Source organism: Dreissena polymorpha, chromosome 2, assembly GCF_020536995.1.
Source record: "Dreissena polymorpha isolate Duluth1 chromosome 2, UMN_Dpol_1.0, whole genome shotgun sequence".
NCBI lineage: Eukaryota > Metazoa > Mollusca > Bivalvia > Myida > Dreissenidae > Dreissena > Dreissena polymorpha.
In genome coordinates, this window is record NC_068356.1 from 142,655,916 (window position 1) to 142,677,680 (window position 21,765).

Sequence of the window (21,765 nt, forward strand, 5' to 3'; positions counted from 1 at the left end):
GGATCGCGGTGGAGGCCGATGTTCCTACGTTTCATGTATAATCTTCGAGATAATATACATGTAGATAACATAGTAAAAACCAGCTAAATTTGTATAATTTTACCTTTAACAAGAAGTTTCCTTCCTAGTTTCCATGTATTACTGTCAACTTTAAAAAGCTAATCTGAATTGTCTGATGACTTGTATGATTGGTGAGTCGTGTAACAAGTTTGAGTGTCCACATTATTTCCGCTCTAAACACATTATCTTTCATTATACAAAACATACCTGTCTAAAGTCTGACATGGTCTCCTGTAACGTTGAGTGGGTGGGGAAGGAATTGAAAAGGTTTTATAATTATTTAAATCTTACGAGATATTTCATTTTCAGTTTTTAATGTCACACCCGTTGCACTAATGCCTTTAAAGAAAGAAAATATATATTCATTTGCCTTGGTGACGTATATATTTTTCTTGTGTTTTTCGCTTTTTGCGTGCGACTTCAGAGCACTCTCACCCATATTCTCGACATCGATGATCTTGTCACACAGGGAGCAAATACACTTATGATGGTCTCCTTTAAATGTTCTTTACCACAGCGAATAGTTAGCGTCTGTAAGCCATTTATTGGCAAACGTGCATTTGTTTGTATTACTTATCTCAAAAGGTGAACCACCTTTCGCAGAAAAAATACAGGTTGTGACAATCGCTGTTCGGTAATGGATATAACCCGTACTAACCGTGTAAATTGTTGCGTTCCTCGTTGAATTGGGGTGGGTTTTTTTGCCGTTTTTATTTTATTTAATTTTCTCGCTCTTTTGATGCAATTTTCATTTTTTTTATTCTTCATTCTATGTCCAAAAAGTTATTTCCTCCATTTTATTATAAAATCAAGGACTTTTTTTTTTACAAAATTCAAGTACCGGTACATTTTATAAGTTAACTCTGGGCAGCAAAATTCAAGGACTTTTCCAGGACTAAGCACCAAATTCAAGGACTTCCAAGGGCCTATGCGAACCATGTATCTCATCTTTGATCCTCTTCATATAAAGTTTCTCAATATCTCGTCTACTTACCTCTGATCCTCCTTGTATATATCTTCCACACTATCTCGTCTTCTCACCTCTAATCTTCCTCGTATTTTTTTCTCACTATCTAATCTACTCATCTCTGATCCTCACTATTTTGTCTACTTATCTCATCACTACTTCATTTACTCACCTCTGATCCTTCTCGTATATCTTCCTCACTATCTTGTCAACTCACCTCTGATTCTTCTCATATATCTTCCTCACTATCTGGTCTACTTATCTCTGATATTCCTTGTATATGGTCCACACTATCTCGTCTACTCATCTTTGATCCTCCTCACGTAAAGCTCCCTCACTATCTTGTCTAATTACCTCAGATCAAGACTATCTCCTCTACTCACCTCTGATCCTCCTGTTATATATTCCTCACTTTCTCGTCTACTCAGCTCTGATCCTCCTTGTATATCTTCCACACTATCTTGTCTTCTCACATCTGATCCTCCACGTATATCGTTCTCACTATCTCATCTACTTATCTCTGATCCTCACTACTTCGTCTACTCACCTCTGATCCTCCTCGTATATCTTCCTCACTATCTCGTCAATCATGAGTTTCTCCTTGAGGAACTCCTCGTATGCCTGCTGTTTGCGCTCCTCCTGCTCCTCCAGCTGCCTCTCCAGCTCCTGCTGGTACCGGATGCTCTCCTTGTAGCGCTCCATCTCGCGCTGTTTCTCAGCCTCCTCCGCTCGCTTGTGCTCCTCCATCATCTCCCGTGAGATCTCTGCATCACGTTTCTGAAGAAAGAACATGGCTTTGTTAGTGTTTCTATTAGCAAAATAGCCAATAGCTACTGAAATCTCATATTGGCTACAATTTTCTTAAATGGCTACTTAAATTTATCAATATAAATTTGGAATGATACAGATTTCCAAACATTCTGTCAGAGCGAACATTCTAAATTACATGATTTGTGGCTACTCATTCAGATTCCTTAGCACTAATCTAATTATAGCCAATACTTGTGACATGGCAAAATATCTAGAGTAAAACAGCTGGGTACTGCAATGTCCTCAATTTATGTGGCCTCCATCTCCCAATCCCCGCACCCTAACGCACAAAGTTTACCATCCAATGATTATTAATACAACTATTAACCCTGCCCTTTTTCAGCCCCCTGGCATTTTTAACCAAAGGAAAAAACTGGTTATTAGATTGGCAAATGTCGGCTGGCAGGCGGGTGTGCAGGAACAAGCTTGTCCAGGCCATAACTTTGTCGTTCATTGTGAGATTTTGAAATTATTTGGTACATTTGTTCACCATCATTAGACGGTGTGTTGTGCGAAAGAATTACATCGATATCTCCAAGGTCAAGGTCACACTTTGAGTTCAAAGGTCAAAAATGGCCATAAATGAGCTTGTCCAGGCCATAACTATGTCATTCATTGTGAGATTTTAAAATCATTTGGCACATTTGTGCGCCATCATTGGACGTTGTGTCGTACGTAAGAATTACGTCAATATCTCCAAGGTCACGGTGCCCACGACTAAAAACAGATTTATTTTGAAACAAGGGGGGTAACTTTGAACAATCAGTGCAGTTTGAGTTGTCTGCCTTTATCAGACTTTTTTTTCAAATTGAAAACCTGGTTTTGTGACAATTTTGTCCCTTGTTTTAGGTTAGATTTCAAAGTCCCTATGCTTAACACATAAACATAGTTAATAAAGTCATTACAAACTACATTTGCAAGTGCTCATTGAAATATTTCTGAAATAAGTAAAATGAATGTCTCTTTTTATTACCAATAAAGTGCACCTACTGGTTCTTCACAGGAATCTGACACCAGCATGTCCAAATAAGCTGTCCATGAAATTAAGCTTAAACATTTCAGCCTTGCTCGGGGAAAACCAAGCTCAATGCATGTTCTTAAAGAGTTGTCCCAGAATAGCCTGTGCAGAACACACTAGGTTATCAGGGACAACCCTTTACACTTTTAAGGGATTATCGTTTAAAGCTAGTCTCCTTTAAAGGAAAATCTAGTACTGGTGGAAAGTGTCACCCTGGTAAAGAAATTTTTTATTTAAAGTTCGTCTCTACTAAACGAAAATCCAGTCAAGGTTAAAAGTGTCTCTCCTGAGCCTGTGTATCTAGAACGACACTTTATGCGCATGCATTTAGCCCAATTTTCTCCAGACTCATATAGGCAAATTACACATGCGTACCATGATGTCAAACTTGATTGCTTCCTTCTCAGCCATCTGGGCCATACGCTCCTTGTTCATGTATGCAGACTTCAGTTTGGCCTCTAACTCTCTCAGTTCCAGACTGAAACAAGGAGGCAAAATCAGTTGGGTACTTTTCCAGACTGGGACCAGGGCCAATTGAGCTGGGGGGAAATTGAGAAATTGGTGTTGCTGTTTCTTTGTTAACAAATACTTAAAAATGTTAACTATATTACATATACTTAGGTGCAACTTACAGAGCTGGTGAGGGAAATGAATCAAACCTCCATTTTTTTAGGGAAACCTTCAATTGAGAATTTAAGGCAGTTACTTGTAAAACACATATGAGCCATGCTCTGAGACAATGTTGTTGATTGCATGTGTGTAAAGTGTCGTCCCAGATTAGCCTGTGCAGTCTGATTGCATGTGTGTAAAGTGTCGTCCCAGATAAGCCTGTGCAGTCTGATTGCATGTGCGTAAAGTGTCGTCCCAGATTAGCCTGTGCAGTCTGATTGCATGTGTGTAAAGTGTCGTTCCAGATTAGCCTGTGCAGTCTGATTGCATGTGCGTAAAGTGTCATCCTAGATTAGCCTGTGCAGTCTGATTGCATGTGCGTAAAGTGTCGTCCCAGATTAGCCTGTGCAGTCTGATTGCATGTACGTAAAGTGTTGTCCTAGATTAGTCTGTGCAGTCCGCAGGGACCACACTTTCCGCTTTTATGCAGAAAGTCTCTTCTTAGCAAAAAATCCAGTTAAGGCAGAAATTGTCATCCCTGATAAGCCTCAACAGACTGCACAGGCTCATCTGGGACTGCACAGGCTCAACTGGGACAACACTTTTTCACACAGCATAACTCATATACTTTTTAAGATTGGGAATGGGGGAAATTTTCACCCCAAATTTAACATAAAACTTATCAAGATGTTTTTTTTAACAATTTGGTACTGAAAAAAATCTCAATGCCACCTTAAATTAGGGAACGTAGATTGGTTGCATGTTTCTTCCATTAACAGTACAATTCAGAATAATATAGTGTTTTGATAATTGTTTAAGCTTGATTACAACTCATTGACATAAACTGATATTTTTATTCATAACCAAAAAATTTTTTTTTGGTTTCAGCTGGGAATTTCAGCCAGTCGTTTTGAAAACATAAAAACTTTTTACCATGGAAAAAGGGGCCATATTTCTGCCCTAAATTAAAATAATTAAGATCACTAAATATTTTTTTTTTTTAAAGGTGTAGATAACATAGAGAAATGCATGATTGTATGTTATGTTTGTTTGTCAATTATGATATTGAAATAAAAACACTAAATCAATGTGCAATAATTGTATTGCGTTGTACTCTTCTTTTCCTGCTCTGAAAAAAAATACAACATCACATCTATGCATTCACTTACCTGAAATTATACATAAAAAATAAAAACATTAAACTTATTGCTTTCTAATTATGATATAATTTCGAATGCTGTTGGTAGAAACAATTGTTTATTACCAGTTACCAAAAATGCAAATGTAATGGTCCATTCGCCTTCAGACATTCATCTGCCAGCTTTAATGACTTTAATCCCATTGTAAAAACACATGACCCATCTTTTAACTTATCCTAGATATTATTTAGACACAACTTCTGACCAAATTTGGTGAATATCAGATGAAAACTACTTCAATTAGAGAGCAGACATCATGCTTAATACTTGAAATGCAGTAAGTGACCCCTTGACCCAGTTTTTGACCCGGCATGACCTATGATAGATATCTAGATATTGTCTAGATACAACTTCTGACCAAATTTGGTTCTATCGGATGAAAACTACTTCAATTAGAGAGCAGACACCATGCTTATTTCTTGAAATGCACTAAGTGACCTTGTGACCTAGTTTTTGACCCGGCATGACCCATATTTGAACTTGACCTAGATATCATTTCAAAACAACTTCAGACCAAATTTGGTGAAGAGCGGATGAAAACTACTTCAATAAGAGAGTGGACACCATGCTAAATCATTGAAATGCACTACACGACCCCGTGACCTAGTTTTTTACACGGCATGACCCATATTTAAACTTAACCTAGATATTGTATAGATACAACTTCTGACAAAATTTGGTGAAGATCAGGTGAAAACTACTTCAATTAGAGAGCAGACACCATGCTTGTAGCTTGAAATGCACTAAGTGACCTCGTGACCTAGTTTTTGACCTGGCATGACCCATATTTGAACTTGACCTAGATATTATTTAGACACAAAATTGGTGAAAATCGGATGAAAACTACTTCAATTAGAGAGCGGACGCCATGCTTAATCCCTTGAAATGCACTAGGTGACCCCATGAAATAGTTTTTGACCCGGCATGACTCATATTCGAACTCGACCTAGATATCATCTAGATACGACTTCTAACCAAGTTTGGTGAAGATCGGATGAAAACTATTTGAATTAGAGAGCGGAAACAGCTGTGAACACCACCCACCGCCCACCCACCCGAAAAGGGGAAACTATAATACTTCCCGTTTTGAAAAACAGGCGTATAAAAAGGGGCATAATCTGGTAAAATAGCCCTGTAAAATAGAGTGTCCTAAAATTTAGTCTTAAATTATGGAGATAAAAATCTGTTTGTCCGAAAATTTAGAGGCACGAAAACTTAGAGTAAATACCATACCAGGCAACCTGGTGGTTATTGAACTTATTGTAAATTATTTGCCTACACACATTGTCACAAAGATTGATGATGATACAATAAAAACTCTTTGAGTTCGAGCGTAGACAAGGTATATTAGGTCAATTTTGGATACCTAGATTCCCGGATCTGTTGTCTCATTTTCTCGTCCCTGATGCCGTCTAGTTTCCTGCGTTCCAGCTCCGCTGCAAGTCTCTCCTCCTGTGCCATCTGCTCCTCGCGCTGGAGGCGGTCCCTCTGGGCCTAAACAGGGGCAGATAATGGTGCATTAAGTGTCGTCTCAGATAAGCCTGTGCAGTCTGCACATGCCAATCTGGTACTACACTTTCTGTCTGGAGGCGTTCCTCTGGGCCTTAACAAGGGGAGACAATTTAGTTGCATTCTGGGTATGAATTGCATGTGCCTAAAGTGTCGCCCCAGATAGTTACTCATGTGCCTAAAGTGTCGCCCCAGATAGTTACGCATGTGCCTAAAGTGTGCCCCAGATAGTTACGCATGTGCCTAAATTGTCGCCCCAGATAGTTACGCATGTGCCTAAAGTGTGCCCCAGATAGTTACGCATGTGCCTAAAGTGTGCCCCAGATAGTTACGCATGTGCCTAAAGTGTGCCCCAGATAGTTACGCATGTGCCTAAAGTGTGCCCCAGATAGTTATGCATGTGCCTAAAGTGTGCCCCACATAGTAACGCATGTGCCTAAAGTGTGCCCCAGATAGTTACGCATGTGCCTAAAGTGTGCCCCAGATAGTTACGCATGTGGCTAAAGTGTGCCCCAGATAGTTACGCATGTGCCTAAAGTGTGCCCCAGATAGTTACGCATATGCCTAAAGTGTGCCCCAGATAGTTACGCATGTGCCTAAAGTGTGCCCCAGATAGTTATGCATGTGCCTAAAGTGTCGCCCCAGATAGATACGCATGTGCCTAAAGTGTCGCCCCAGATAGTTACGCATGTGCCTAAAGTGTTCCCCAGATAGTTACGCATGTGCCTAAAGTGTCGCCCCAGATAGTTATGCATGTGCCTAAAGTGTGCCCCAGATAGTTACGCATGTGCCTAAAGTGTCGCCCCAGATAGTTACGCATGTGCCTAAAGTGTGCCCCAGATAGTTACGCATGTGCCTAAAGTGTGCCCCAGATAGTTACGCATGTGCCTCAAGTGTCGCCCCAGATAGTTACGCATGTGCCTAAAGTGTGCCCCAGATAGTTACGCATGTGCCTAAAGTGTCGCCCCAGATAGTCCCCAGATAGTTCAAAGGTTCCTAAAGTGTGCCCCAGATAGTTACGCGTGTGCCTAAAGTGTCGCCCCAGATAGTTACGCATGTGCCTAAAGTGTCACCCCAGATAGTTACGCATGTGCCTAAAGTGTGCCCCAGATAGTTACGCATGTGCCTAAAGTGTCGCCCCAGATAGTCCCCAGATAGTTCAAAGGTTCCTAAAGTGTGCCCCAGATAGTTACGCGTGTGCCTAAAGTGTCGCCCCAGATAGTTACGCATGTGCCTAAAGTGTCACCCCAGATAGTTACGCATGTGCCTAAAGTGTCGCCCCAGATAGTTACGCATGTGCCTAAAGTGTGCCCCAGATAGTTATGCATGTGCCTAAAGTGTGCCCCAGATAGTTACGCATGTGCCTAAAGTGTGCCCCAGATAGTTACGCATGTGCCTAAAGTGTGCCCCAGATAGTTACGCATGTGCCTAAAGTGTGCCCCAGATAGTTACACATGTGCCTAAAGTGTGCCCCAGATAGTTACGCATGTGCCTAAAGTGTCACCCCAGATAGTTACGCATGGGCCTAAAGTGTGCCCCAGATAGTTACGCATGTGCCTAAAGTGTCGCCCCAGATAGTTACGCATGTGCCTAAAGTGTCGCCCCAGATAGTTACGCATGTGCCTAAAGTGTGCCCCAGATAGTTACGCATGTGCCTAAAGTGTCGCCCCAGATAGTTACGCATGTGCCTAAAGTGTCTCCCCAGATAGTTACGCATGGGCCTAAAGTGTGCCCCAGATAGTTACGCATGTGCCTAAAGTGTCGCCCCAGATAGTTACGCATGTGCCTAAAGTGTCGCCCCAGATAGTTACGCATGTGCCTAAAGTGTGCCCCAGATAGTTACGCATGTGCCTAAAGTGTGCCCCAGATAGTTACGCATGTGCCTAAAGTGTGCCCCAGATAGTTAAGCATGTGCCTAAAGTGTGCCCCAGATAGTTACGCATGTGCCTAAAGTGTGCCCCAGATAGTTACGCATGTGCCTAAAGTGTGCCCCAGATAGTTACGCATGTGCCTAAAGTGTGCCCCAGATAGTTACGCATGTGCTTAAAGTGTGCCCCAGATAGTTACGCATGTGCCTAAAGTGTGCCCCAGATAGTTACGCATGTGCCTAAAGTGTGCCCCAGATAGTTATGCATGTGCCTACAGTGTGCCCCAGATAGTTACGCATGTGCTTAAAGTGTGCCCCAGATAGTTACGCATGTGCCTAAAGTGTGCCCCAGATAGTTACGCATGTGCCTAAAGTGTGCCCCAGATAGTTACGCATGTGCCTCAAGTGTGCCCCAGATAGTTACGCATGTGCCTAAAGTGTGCCCCAGATAGTTACGCATGTGCCTCAAGTGTGCCCCAGATAGTTACGCATGTGCCTAAAGTGTGCCCCAGATAGTTACGCATGTGCCTCAAGTGTGCCCCAGATAGTAACGCATGTGCCTAAAGTGTGCCCCAGATAGTTACGCATGTGCCTAAAGTGTGCCCCAGATAGTTACGCATGTGGCTAAAGTGTCGCCCCAGATAGTTACGCATGTGCCTAAAGTGTCGCCCCAGATAGTTACGCATGTGCCTAAAGTGTGCCCCAGATAGTTACGCATGTGCCTAAAGTGTGCCCCAGATAGTTACGCATGTGCCTAAAGTGTCACCCCAGATAGTTACGCATGGGCCTAAAGTGTGCCCCAGATAGTTACGCATGTGCCTAAAGTGTCGCCCCAGATAGTTACGCATGTGCCTAAAGTGTCGCCCCAGATAGTTACGCATGTGCCTAAAGTGTGCCCCAGATAGTTACGCATGTGCCTAAAGTGTCGCCCCAGATAGTTACGCATGTGCCTAAAGTGTCTCCCCAGATAGTTACGCATGGGCCTAAAGTGTGCCCCAGATAGTTACGCATGTGCCTAAAGTGTCGCCCCAGATAGTTACGCATGTGCCTAAAGTGTCGCCCCAGATAGTTACGCATGTGCCTAAAGTGTGCCCCAGATAGTTACGCATGTGCCTAAAGTGTGCCCCAGATAGTTACGCATGTGCCTAAAGTGTGCCCCAGATAGTTAAGCATGTGCCTAAAGTGTGCCCCAGATAGTTACGCATGTGCCTAAAGTGTGCCCCAGATAGTTACGCATGTGCCTAAAGTGTGCCCCAGATAGTTACGCATGTGCCTAAAGTGTGCCCCAGATAGTTACGCATGTGCTTAAAGTGTGCCCCAGATAGTTACGCATGTGCCTAAAGTGTGCCCCAGATAGTTACGCATGTGCCTAAAGTGTGCCCCAGATAGTTATGCATGTGCCTACAGTGTGCCCCAGATAGTTACGCATGTGCTTAAAGTGTGCCCCAGATAGTTACGCATGTGCCTAAAGTGTGCCCCAGATAGTTACGCATGTGCCTAAAGTGTGCCCCAGATAGTTACGCATGTGCCTCAAGTGTGCCCCAGATAGTTACGCATGTGCCTAAAGTGTGCCCCAGATAGTTACGCATGTGCCTCAAGTGTGCCCCAGATAGTTACGCATGTGCCTAAAGTGTGCCCCAGATAGTTACGCATGTGCCTCAAGTGTGCCCCAGATAGTAACGCATGTGCCTAAAGTGTGCCCCAGATAGTTACGCATGTGCCTAAAGTGTGCCCCAGATAGTTACGCATGTGGCTAAAGTGTCGCCCCAGATAGTTACGCATGTGCCTAAAGTGTCGCCCCAGATAGTTACGCATGTGCCTAAAGTGTGCCCCAGATAGTTACGCATGTGCCTAAAGTGTTGCCCCAGATAGTTACGCATGTGCCTAAAGTGTCGCCCCAGATAGTTACGCATGTGCCTAAAGTGTGCCCCAGATAGTTATGCATGTGCCTAAAGTGTGCCCCAGATAGTTACGCATGTGCCTAAAGTGTGCCCCAGATAGTTACGCATGTGCCTAAAGTGTCGCCCCAGATAGTTACGCATGTGCCTAAAGTGTGCCCCAGATAGTTACGCATGTGCCTAAAGTGTTGCCCCAGATAGTTACGCATGTGCCTAAAGTGTCGCCCCAGATAGTTACGCATGTGCCTAAAGTGTGCCCCAGATAGTTAAGCATGTGCCTAAAGTGTGCCCCAGATAGTTACGCATGTGCCTAAAGTGTGCCCCAGATAGTTACGCATGTGCCTAAAGTGTGCCCCAGATAGTTAAGCATGTGCCTAAAGTGTGCCCCAGATAGTTATGCATGTGCCTAAAGTGTGCCCCACATAGTTACGCATGTGCCTAAAGTGTGCCCCAGATAGTTACGCATGTGCCTAAAGTGTGCCCCAGATAGTTACGCATGTGCCTAAAGTGTGCCCCAGATAGTTACGCATGTGCCTAAAGTTTCGCCCCAGATAGTTACGCATGTGCCTAAAGTGTCGCCCCAGATAGTTACGCATGTGCCTAAAGTGTCGCCCCAGATAGTTACGCATGTGCCTAAAGTGTGCCCCAGATAGTTACGCATGTGCTGCCTGCACAGGCTTATATGAGACGGCAATTTTCACTTTTATGGAATTTTTCGTTTGAAGGAATTCTTTTCTTAACGAAAATCTAGTCTATGTTGCATTTCTGATTAGCCTGTGCCAACTGCACAGGTCAATATGGGACAACACTTTATGCACATGCAGTAAGCCCACGTTTTCCAAAACTCATTTGTTTACTGCTGAGATTAAAATTGATAGAGTCCAGCGTTTTATTTTGCAACTAACTATATATTTTAGCCAATGGCATTTTAAACTGGAGGTTCATTGAGACAACTTGAGTCTCTTTCCTGCGTATAAATGTTATCAAGAAAGAACCTATTTTATTGTGTGTAATACTCAAGGCATTTTTTGCACCGTATTTAACTTAAATGTATTCAAAACAACATTTGCACTTAAGAAATACTCTTCTTCCATATTTTGACAAGTGAAAATTTCATTTGATGTCCCTATGTTACAACCACTTTGCTCTGTTTTTGTTAATTGATTAAAACTTTGAGAAACCTTTGAATGATCTGTCAGACAAACCTTTGAATGATCTGTCAGACAAACCTTTGAATGATCTGTCAGACAAACCTTTGAATGATCTGTCAGACACATTGTCTGATAAGGTTGGACATTTTTCAGACAGTTTTTGATTTTCTGACCTGCATGATAGTTTTTACATCTTAAAGTTTTTTTGTTTTTTTTTCCGTCAGACAACAATCTTTAACAGTACTTTGTTTCATAAATGTTTATATTTTGCAGATTTAACTCGTGTAATTTTTTTTATTTAATAAATTTTTTATTTATTATTATTATTATTATTTAAAAATATTTAATAAAAATTTAAATGTTAAGTTTTAAACAAGAAATGTGTTTGTCAGAAACACTTAGTCCCCTTCTGCGCCGCTTTGACTTTTTGTTACCTTTGACCTTGAAGAATGACCTTGACCTTCCACCACTCAAAATGTGCAGCTCCATGAGATACATGTGCATGCCAAATATGAAGTTGCTATCTTCAATATTGCAAAAGTTATGGCAAATGTTAAAGTTTGACCAAACCAACATGCCAACGTACAGACCAACAGACAGGGCAAAAACAATATGTCCCCCACTATAGTGGTGGGGGACATAAAAATCAGCTGTGAAATATACATACACAGTAAATGTGGATTACTTTCCCAATCAAACTTTCTCTGGAAAAGCTATGATGAATAAATGCAAACAATATCAATATTCAGTTTGCAAGTATTTTGCAATTCAACAACAAGACAGGTTATCATTACTCAATTTCAGCACAGACGCCTCCATATTACCTTGAGTATGGTTTCCTCCATCTCTCTCTCCTTCGTTTCCTGCATGGTCTGGCGAATGAATCGTTTGCTGTCGAGGCGCTCCCCTCGGTTCATGTTGGACTCAAGCATTTTTTCGCGAGCAAGAGTGCGCAGCGTTTCTTCCCGCACCATCTCCTGGTGTCGAGAGTTCTCCAGCTGTCTTTCCCGTTGAGCGACTGTCTGCTGGGGCGCTCGTCGTACCGTGGCCTGAAAATGATGGAGTCATATTCTGAGAAAACTGGGCTTAATGCATGTGCGTAGTGTCGTCCCAGACAGCGGACTGCACAGGCTAATCAGGGACAACAATTTCTGCCTAAACTTTATTTTCAGTAAGGAGGGACTTCCTAGAAACTAACAAGATGTGTTTGTGAAACACAATGTCCTCCTATATGACGTTTGACCTTGAAGGATGGCCTTGACCTTGACCCTTCACCACTCAAAATGTGCAGCTCCTTGAGATACACACGCATTTCAAATATAAAATTGCTAGATTCAATATTGCAGAAGTGACATTACATGAGCAATTTTGACCCATATATTTGACCTTGAAGGATGACCTTGACCTTTCACCACTCAAAATGTGCAGCTCCATGAGATACACATGCATGCCAAATATCAAGTTGCTATCTTCAATATTGCAAAAGAATTCATAAAATAAGCGATTTGGCCACATATATTTGACCTCTGAACTTGAAGGATGACCTTGACCTTTCACCCCTCAAAATGTGCAGCTCCATGAGATACACATGCATGCCAAATATGAAGTTGCTATCTTCGATATTGCAAAAGAATTCATAAAATGAGCAATTTTGGCCACATATATTTGACCTCTGACCTTGAAGGATGACCTTGACCTTTCACCATTCAAAATGTGCAGCTTCATGAGATACACATGCATGCCAAATATGAAGTTGCTATCTTCAATATAGCAAAAGTTATTGCAAAATGTTAAAGTTGGCGCAAACCAACCAACAGACCAACCAACCAACCAACAGCAGGGTCCGGTTTAATAAGAGCGAACATGGTCGGGCGACTATGGTTGTACCAGCGAATAATCGTCGTGCGACGATAGCCGTGTTTAATGGAGAGCGACGGTCGTCAATCGACCGCGCGTTGTTCGACATATTCTCGAGCGACCGCAGTCCACCCCTCACACCACGACTGCTCGTCGCTTGACGCTTTGTCGGCATTCAAAACCCGTGCAAACTGAACGCAGATAGTTTCGAGTTTAATCATGGCAGCCTCCATGCGACTTGTTTATCGAATGCGAAGACATTTTCGAAGAGAGCGAGTTTTCAGAGATAGGTTGAATCCATTAGACATGTACAATGATGATGAACTTTTCCGTCGATTTCGCTTACCACGGAGAGAGCTGTTGGAGCTCATAGACACCTTTGCTGTAGATCTAGAATACGTTTCCGAAATTTATACAATATTGTATCATCAATATGCGTATTTCCCATCCAATACACGGATGTCTCGAGCAAGGCAAAGTAATACATATACAGTAGTTTAGAAGAAATGCACTTACTTGATTTACCTTAATAACAATGGGATAAATATGTTTTTTGATGTTAAACGTCGCGTCATTTATTTTTTTCCCGGCTTATAAAGAGAAGTATTAATACAAGAGAGGAGTGCAAACTTTTCACTAAAAGTTAAAGGTTAGTCCCACAGGAAGGCAATGCGCAAATAATCCCGGGTTTATGTGCACCAATATCATTCAATAAACTGCGCATTAAGGGCAACTTTCTTTGGAACTTTTCTTGGCCTATAATTCGCAAATTGTACACGTAGGTTGAGATGAATTCAGTTGAAGGCACTGATTTTACATTCAATGTGTCCCGTTGACGCATTACTCTACATATGGTCCGTGCTCTGTAAAAAGGGAGTTTACCCGGTAATCCATGTGCGTAAAGTAGCGTCCAATATTAGCCTGTGTAGTCCGCACAGGCTAATCAGGGACAACACTGTGTGCCTAAAATAGACTTTTGTTAAGGAGGCACTTTCTTTAAACGAACAATATCATAAAATCGGAAAATATCATCCCTAATTAGCCTGTGCGGACTGCATAGGCTAATCTGGGACGACACTTTACGCACATGCATTTAACCCACTTTTGACAGAGTACGGCTCATATATATGCTGAACTATATGGAATGACAACATACATGTATATTGATAGCATTCTTTTAAAATTGTAAAAATACACCATGTTATAAAAATCGGCAATACTTATACCATACGCACAAATGATTTATACATGCAGTAAAGTGTAAAGTAAAATGGTGTCGATACTTAGTTACATGTGCACAACTTTAATGTTACTCCACCAATAGCTTCATCACTTCGTGTTTATATATAAGAAACAGTACTAATTTAATTTTGTAATAACAATATTGAATAAGTCATATAACCTACATCAATATTAATAATGAATAATGGCTTTTAAAAGAAAGAATTTGTGGTTACAACGAATGAAGGGAAAAACAGAAACAAATATCAACAAATAAAGGATAAGTATTTTCCCTCATGAATCATTACATCATTTTTGTAGGTTGCGAATTAAAATGATATATTGATAAAGACATCAATAATAAAATTAAATCACAAAAATAATGCTAAAAAACACTCAGATTACTATATAAGTTTCGAGCCATCAATAACTAGACTAATATCTTAAATACAGACAAGATAAGTGTAAGTAAACTTTTTTGTAATACTGACAGATGCTTCAAATATTAATTTGATTAATCTCCTAGTACCGACAATACGAATTCATGACGTTTTTTTCAGATCAGATGTGAAATATATCCTGTATAAAAATACCGTTTATTTTAGACAAAACAGCATGGTATCAATAAAGCAAATCTCAGATATGTTGACAGTATTATAAAATATGCAGGAACGAACTCCCCGAAATACAATTTTCTCGGCACCATGTACCTAGATTTATTAAGAAGAGTCCCATACATATTATTCGAGTATGTGTATAAAGTTGAAGTGAAATTTACAATGGAATATAAATAATTAACAAAACGATCATTGCCCAGATAAAGTGTCATAAGTTCAATCCTATAAAAGTGAAATATCAACCTTATTTAGATAGATTCTCATTAATATGAATTTTGCAGACGATAATGCAATGTATCAAAACTTTAAGTGCAATAATTATTGGGCAGATTTAGAAGCCAGATATAAAAGAACATTTATTAAAAATGTCTCAGCATTACGTCCATAATCATTAGTGAATTCCAGAGCTGATTACAAACCCGTTATTTGGTTTTAAAGACTTCCGTAGACCTCCAGACTCCACAATGCAGTTTTTGCACGCGTTTTCCTCGATCTACGAGCATTATTCATTCGATCCTTCCTTCCGTCCGATTTGTCGAGCGCACCAATTCATATTGGTATATGGTGAATATTCATATAAATGTACGGTCTTTAGTACCAACATCTTGAAACTGCGTTGGCAAGTATGTTTGAGGTTCTGCAATTTTGACACGCGAAAGGACATTGTCCAGAGACGCGTGAACCATAGTAGTAGATTTTATTTCATTGCGTCAGATTTTGTATTTGAACATTGAACACTTAATGAATATTATTACAAACACACCTTTGACGAAGAATCCGCAAGCAAATTCTGTTTAAACAAATAATATCATATTATTTTAACAAATTTAAGATTTACTTTTCGTGATATGAGTTTTCGCACGATAAATAAAAAAATGTTGATGGCGGAAGTGATAATTTTCTAAAAATAGCGACTACAACGACCGCAGTCGACTGACCACACAGTCATGCGACCACAGTCGCGGCAAAATTCTCCGTGAACGCAACAATTTGTCAGTTGGCGGCCGACAACCGTCGGTCGACCGCACAGTCGTGCGACTACAGTCGTGATTTGTAGTTTTTTATTTAACCGGACCCAGGGGTGGCGAAATCTCAAAAAACTATACTTGTCCACGGACAACCATTTAGGAAATTTAACTTGCCCGTTGCTGAACTACACTTGTCCGTTAATGTTTATATAAATTATAAACGCATTTATTGATTAATGTGAAATAATGTGGAATATATCAAAATAAGTATGATTTGCTTGTTTTGTTTATAATTGTATTTCAATTGTACATTCATTATAGCAGTATATTATGAACACTATAAAGACTTTCTCAAACTTTAAATCTTGCGAAGCTAAGTGTTATTAAAACATGTGCTGAACATAAGTACATTGTAATCTTAACAAATTAAACTAGTCCAATATGTGGACCTCATCAGACTGAGGCTCCGCTTCTGGTAGCAATTTGATTATATAAACTGGTTACAATTGAAAATCGGTTAGACAAGTTTCTTGAAAAGTTCTGGTGCGTTTACTTAGATCATATTTTTTATCATAATCTTTCTTAGTTTTTTGGGAGGTGGGCTGCTCAAAGCTTCGGGTTTCTACTCCGTTATTGAAGATTTAAAAAAAAAGTTTCATCTTTTCCATTAGATCTAAAGTCGTCTTAAATAACAAGGTAGACCGTGTTTTGATTATCTTAGATTGATACTTTTTATTTCCGTCTGATTGTAATAATAAAGAAACCAGTCTGTACACTGTCTAATAGTGTCGGGCCGAATGTTGAAAATGCTGCATGCTCCTGGTCTCATACAGAATAAGGGAGATCACTGCGCAGGATAGTGCACGTATTTTAGCTTGATTGCTCCGCAAATAGCACTGACAATGTAATCGCGTGTCAACATCCGGTTTTGTAAAACTTAATTAAGCTTTAATACAATGTATTTTTGTATACCTAGACGCGACTCTTAAAAAACTTGTTGTCCACGGACAACTTAATTGAAAAAAGTCAGTTGCCCAGACAAGCAAATGTACGACTCGGGCAACTCGGACATTTGATTTCGCCACCCCTGAACAGACGGGGCAAAAACAATATGTACCCACTACTATAGTGGGGGACATAAAAATACCATAGAAGTGTACAGTGTCTTCTCTGATAAGCCTGTGCAGACTGCACAGGCTAACCTGGGACAATACATTACGCACATGCATTATGCCAAGTTTTCTTAGAACGCGACTTGATATTTCAGTGTTTTCTCCACTATTTGGGTGAAATAAAGCAGAGCCCTTTTACTTCAAGAAGGCCAAAACCCCTAAGACACATGCAAGACTTTGTAAGGAGCTAAAGCATTTTAAGTGAAATCATAGAATAATTTTTAAAACTTGGTCAAGATATTATTAGAATGTTCTAAGCAAGTTTCATAATGATTGGAAACAATATTTTGAGTGTTCACACAGTTTTACTATAGCCTCTTTCTGTTAATGCCTTTCAACGTAAAAAAACTATTTTTTAATTCAGCCATCAAATTATTAGAACAACTGTTCTGAGCATGTTTCATGATGATTGGCAAAAGTGTCACTTTACACGTGTTTACAAGGTTTTACTAAAGCTTAACAAGGAAACCTGTCCCACTCCCTTTGGCCTTGCAGTCATGTTTTTCAAAACACCGGAACATCTTTTTAACTAGGCCATGACATTAATAAAACACATATTCTGTGCAAGTTTCATGATAAATTGGAAAATATGTGGCTTCAGAGTCTTCACAAGATTTAACAATAGCACCTTTGGCAGCCATGTTTTTCATGGGACCGGAACCATTAACAAACTAAGATATCATTAAAACAAATGCATAAGCAAGTTTCATGATTATCAGGCAATATGACTTAGTCTTCCAAGGTTTCACTATAAAAATAAGGAAAACTGCCCCGACACTTGCAGCCATGATTTTAAATGGACTCGATACCATTTTCAACTTTGGTCACAACGTCATAAGACCTAAGGTTCTGAGCAAGGTTCATGTGATTGGGGGAAAAAATGTGACTCATCCCGAGTGTTCTCAAAGGGGCCTTTTCACGTTTTGGTAAATTTACAAAATTTGTTGTTTCAGATTCGCAAATTTTTGTTTTAGTTATGATATTTGTGAGGAAACAGTTATACTGAACATTTACCATGCTCTAAAATAGCCATTATATGCATCTTTTGACGATTTAAAAACAGAAAATTATAAAGCATTGCAACGTGAAACTATTTAATAATTTGGAGAGTTCTGTTATTGTCGTTATCTGACAGCTCTGACAAGATGCAAGGACGGCAGAGTAACCATGTCACAACCTGTGTAAGTGCCATTACTCGACCCTTAACCACTGCAGTGATAATTTTAGAAATCAAAAGTTAAGTCCCAGAGAATCATAGCTTTTAAATCTATGGGTCCCAGAGAAAAAGTATGGGTCCCATAGTGGATCAGGTTATTTCAAAATTTTAATGACATCACATGGCTATCTAGTCGCAATTAAACAGGAAACTTAAAAAGTCAACTCAACAGTTTTATAATTTATGACTAGATTATTTTCAAGACTTAAACAGACAATTAAACAGGAAACTTTAAAAGGATACTCAACAGTTTTATGACTAGATCACTCCATTATCCATACATCATGTATATAGTAATTTAAGACTAGTCCATATTGAAAGCTCAGGAGAGCAATATTAAATTTATGTGGAGTAATGGTTTCAAATGGTGCAAATTTCAAAATGGAGAAAATGTCTTTACAGAGCAGGCTTCTTCAGGGAATACAACCTTCTATATTTCAGTACTTTCCAGAACTTAACTGCTTCTGAAAAACTGTCTTTGTCCATTCGCGAAATATTTTCCAGTATCATAATTTATACACTTTTAGGATTGTGTGTCCGCGGGACGGATATGTTTGCTTCCCATGCAATTTCTATGCATCCAGGATGCAGGATGCGGACCTAAATTATCCCTGCCACTGATGCATCATTACATGGCAAATGGTCATCAAAAATTCCTGGAATGTGATGCCTGAAAGCATGTACCTGAGGAAGGTCTTGTCCCTCAAGAGCACAGCTGGGCACACAAAACACCAGGTTAGTGGGCATTTCCTGTTTGTCTAATTTTTGTCGGACTTGACACACATGTTTCTATTTTGACCATGGACATTTGAAAACAAATTTTATTTTATAAGATTTTTGTCCTAACCTAAAAAGTCAATGTGTACCCGCTCCATAGGAGCACCTGCCTGATATTCAGTCATGGGTGCTTACCCCATAAGCTTTGTTTTTCCTGTTCCGACTACACACATCACATGACAAAACATATGAAAACACTATCATTAAAGTACCTCTTCTCGAACCTCACCTCTTTTCGAACCCTTCATTTCTTTACATTTCATACGCATGCGCGCACACGCACTTTGTCACCGTTTTTTGTTTATAAGTAATTTGTTTAAGCCAACTTAGAGACAAATCAAGGAAAATACGTCAAAAACCTGTAGAATAAGTAGATTAATCATAAAACAACTAAAAATCATGGTATTCCTTAATGCTTTTTACATATGTAATGATTTTCATTAAAAAAAAAAAAATACATGGTCTTATTTTTGTTCTCAACTTTGCTTGACAATTTACACAAATCGGCTGCTGTAATAAGTCACGTGACCATGGTCAAATCATGGGGCGAATTAATTTTTAATGGTGTACACGGAAGAGTTCGAAAGCAGGTACTCGTTGTTTGGGCCGCTTTGAAAGTTTTACATGATATGGTGGTGCTGGAAACTTGCAAAAAATCTGTTATCAAAAGAGTATTAACATAACAATTAAAGTTGCCAGCCACGTAGAAACAAGTTATTTATCAAAAAGAGTTCCTATTAATATGTTTCACTATTTTTAATCTTAATATTTGCCGTGTCAAAAATTAAGAGGTTCGAAAGATCGTTTGTCCCACAGTGATCGTTAGTTAAAAAATACTCTATTATACTATATACATATATACAAGGGATACAACTGTCAAATTTCCTGCACAACATCATGGTCTGAACAATAGAAAAAAAATCGCTTCCAAAAGCAATAATTACACCAAAAAAACTGTATAACAACAGCTCAGACATTTATCTATCAGAAAATAACTATGTTTATAGCAGTAAAAGTGTTCATATTTGTGGTTGAAACGAAAGTTTCATGAAAAACGGTAAAATTTTTGAAATGCGACACAGGTGTGCACACCCACTTTGACACATTTTGTTTCATAATTTAATAATTACAGAGAAGTTTAGCAATTTTTACCTTGTTTTATTATCCATAGACACTTTATTAATCAAAGTAGACACCTTCCATAATTGCATGTAACTGCATATATGCAAAACACCATAAATATTAAATTTGTTTACATTTCTACTATCTTCAAGGATTTGTATGCAATTTGTCAGGTAATGTTACGTGGAACGTGAATGGCTGGATTTATTACTGCAGTGGAATTTCAACCAATCAAATCGCATGTTAGAAATACATCTGAACTATCCAAAATGAAAGTAAAACATTGTCATTGTAAAATTGAAGCAGATTGATGTGAATTTCTAGCAAAATATGCGCACTAAATAGTAATTATGTTCTATTCTACTATGAAAAAAAAACTATACAAGGCATAAGTACCAGCAAAAGAGCTTTATAACAAAGGAATACGAAAATTACTTCTAGAATTCTCAGTTTTCAGCTGTGCACACCTGTGTCCAAGTAAGGATTTTTGAGCATTTTGAATGAAACTTTCTCTCTTAGTTCAATGAAAAGCCTGTACTTTATTGCCAAGTGTATTATTTTCTGAAAGATCTATCTATCTATATATACTGCCAAGCGCCCTTTAGAGCATTATAGGCAGAGGGACATTATCGAGTCCGTTTCCTGGGAAGAGCCAGTACTAGGTGTCTATGGAGGGGATAACGAGAACGCTCCCCGAGTGGGGAGCGAACTCACGAACTCCTGATCGCTATGCAGACACCTCATCCACTACACCACCGCGATCCGCAAGATAAATGTCTTGGCTGTTGTAATACAGTTAAATTGGTGTATTTATTGCGTTTGGAAGCAAATTTTTCGCTATTGTTGACACCATGGTTGTGTGCAGGAATTTTCACAGTTGTATCCCTTGTATATATATGTAGTATAATAGAATATTTTTACTTAACGGTCCCTATGGTTTGTCCAGGATACACAGCCATGCAAATGGAAAACAAAAACAGTTTTCTTTAACCATTACATGTATCCACGGGTCAACACAAAATCAAATTTTGATTGATATTCAAATAATCAATTATGAAAATTGATTTTTTTTAATTTTTATTTTAATGCCACGAATTCAAATTTTAATCTTGAATATTTCGAGTACAACACCGAGTATTCACTGCTGAATAAGAATTGTAAAACATAATGATGCTTTTCAACACATCTGCACTTACCATTTCTATAAAATTGTTGTAGAGTTGTTGTATTTTTGCTATATTAATTTTTCTTATATTTTACAATGTTTGTTTTTAAGAAAAATATGGCCGCTAATGTAAATCGTCGAGTCGACTTTCGTTGTTAGGGGTTACATATTTATGTTTTCATTTTAAACTTAACGTGCTTTTAGACAAATAATAAGATTATATTTTAAAATCAATAAAACATAGTGAATAAATGTTTAAATGAAAATTAACATGAAATATCAACATTTATTCAGAGTTCGATTTAAAACAATAATGGTATAGTCCATATGACTATACCGAACCTATCAGGCTACAAGCCACTAGTTATAGAGCTACGTCTAGAATTTATTTATAACGACATCATTTTAATTCGATCACAAAACATATCTAGTAGGAACATTGATTAAAAGAAATGTAAATCATAAATAACCAGTTAGCATAGCACATTCGTGAAAATAACGATTCTGTACGCTCCTGTACAAGCCTTAATCATCCCTGTTGGGGGGAGGAGGGAGGAATTAG

General features: G+C 39.2%; 1 protein-coding gene across 1 annotated transcript in view; it reads right to left on the reverse strand.

Moving 5' to 3' along the window:
• Positions 1-21,390, reverse strand: part of LOC127869276 (meiosis-specific nuclear structural protein 1-like) — a 31,155-nt gene extending 9,765 nt beyond the window's left edge. The window contains exons 1-5 of the mRNA XM_052411706.1: positions 21,235-21,390; positions 11,913-12,137; positions 6,030-6,157; positions 3,231-3,333; positions 1,575-1,804 (exon numbers count right to left, since the gene is read on the reverse strand). Coding sequence (XP_052267666.1) covers positions 1,575-1,804; positions 3,231-3,333; positions 6,030-6,157; positions 11,913-12,137; positions 21,235-21,237 — 689 coding nt within the window. The 5' untranslated portion in view covers positions 21,238-21,390. The remainder of the gene's footprint in view (positions 1-1,574; positions 1,805-3,230; positions 3,334-6,029; positions 6,158-11,912; positions 12,138-21,234) is intronic.
• Positions 21,391-21,765: the final 375 nt, after the last annotated feature.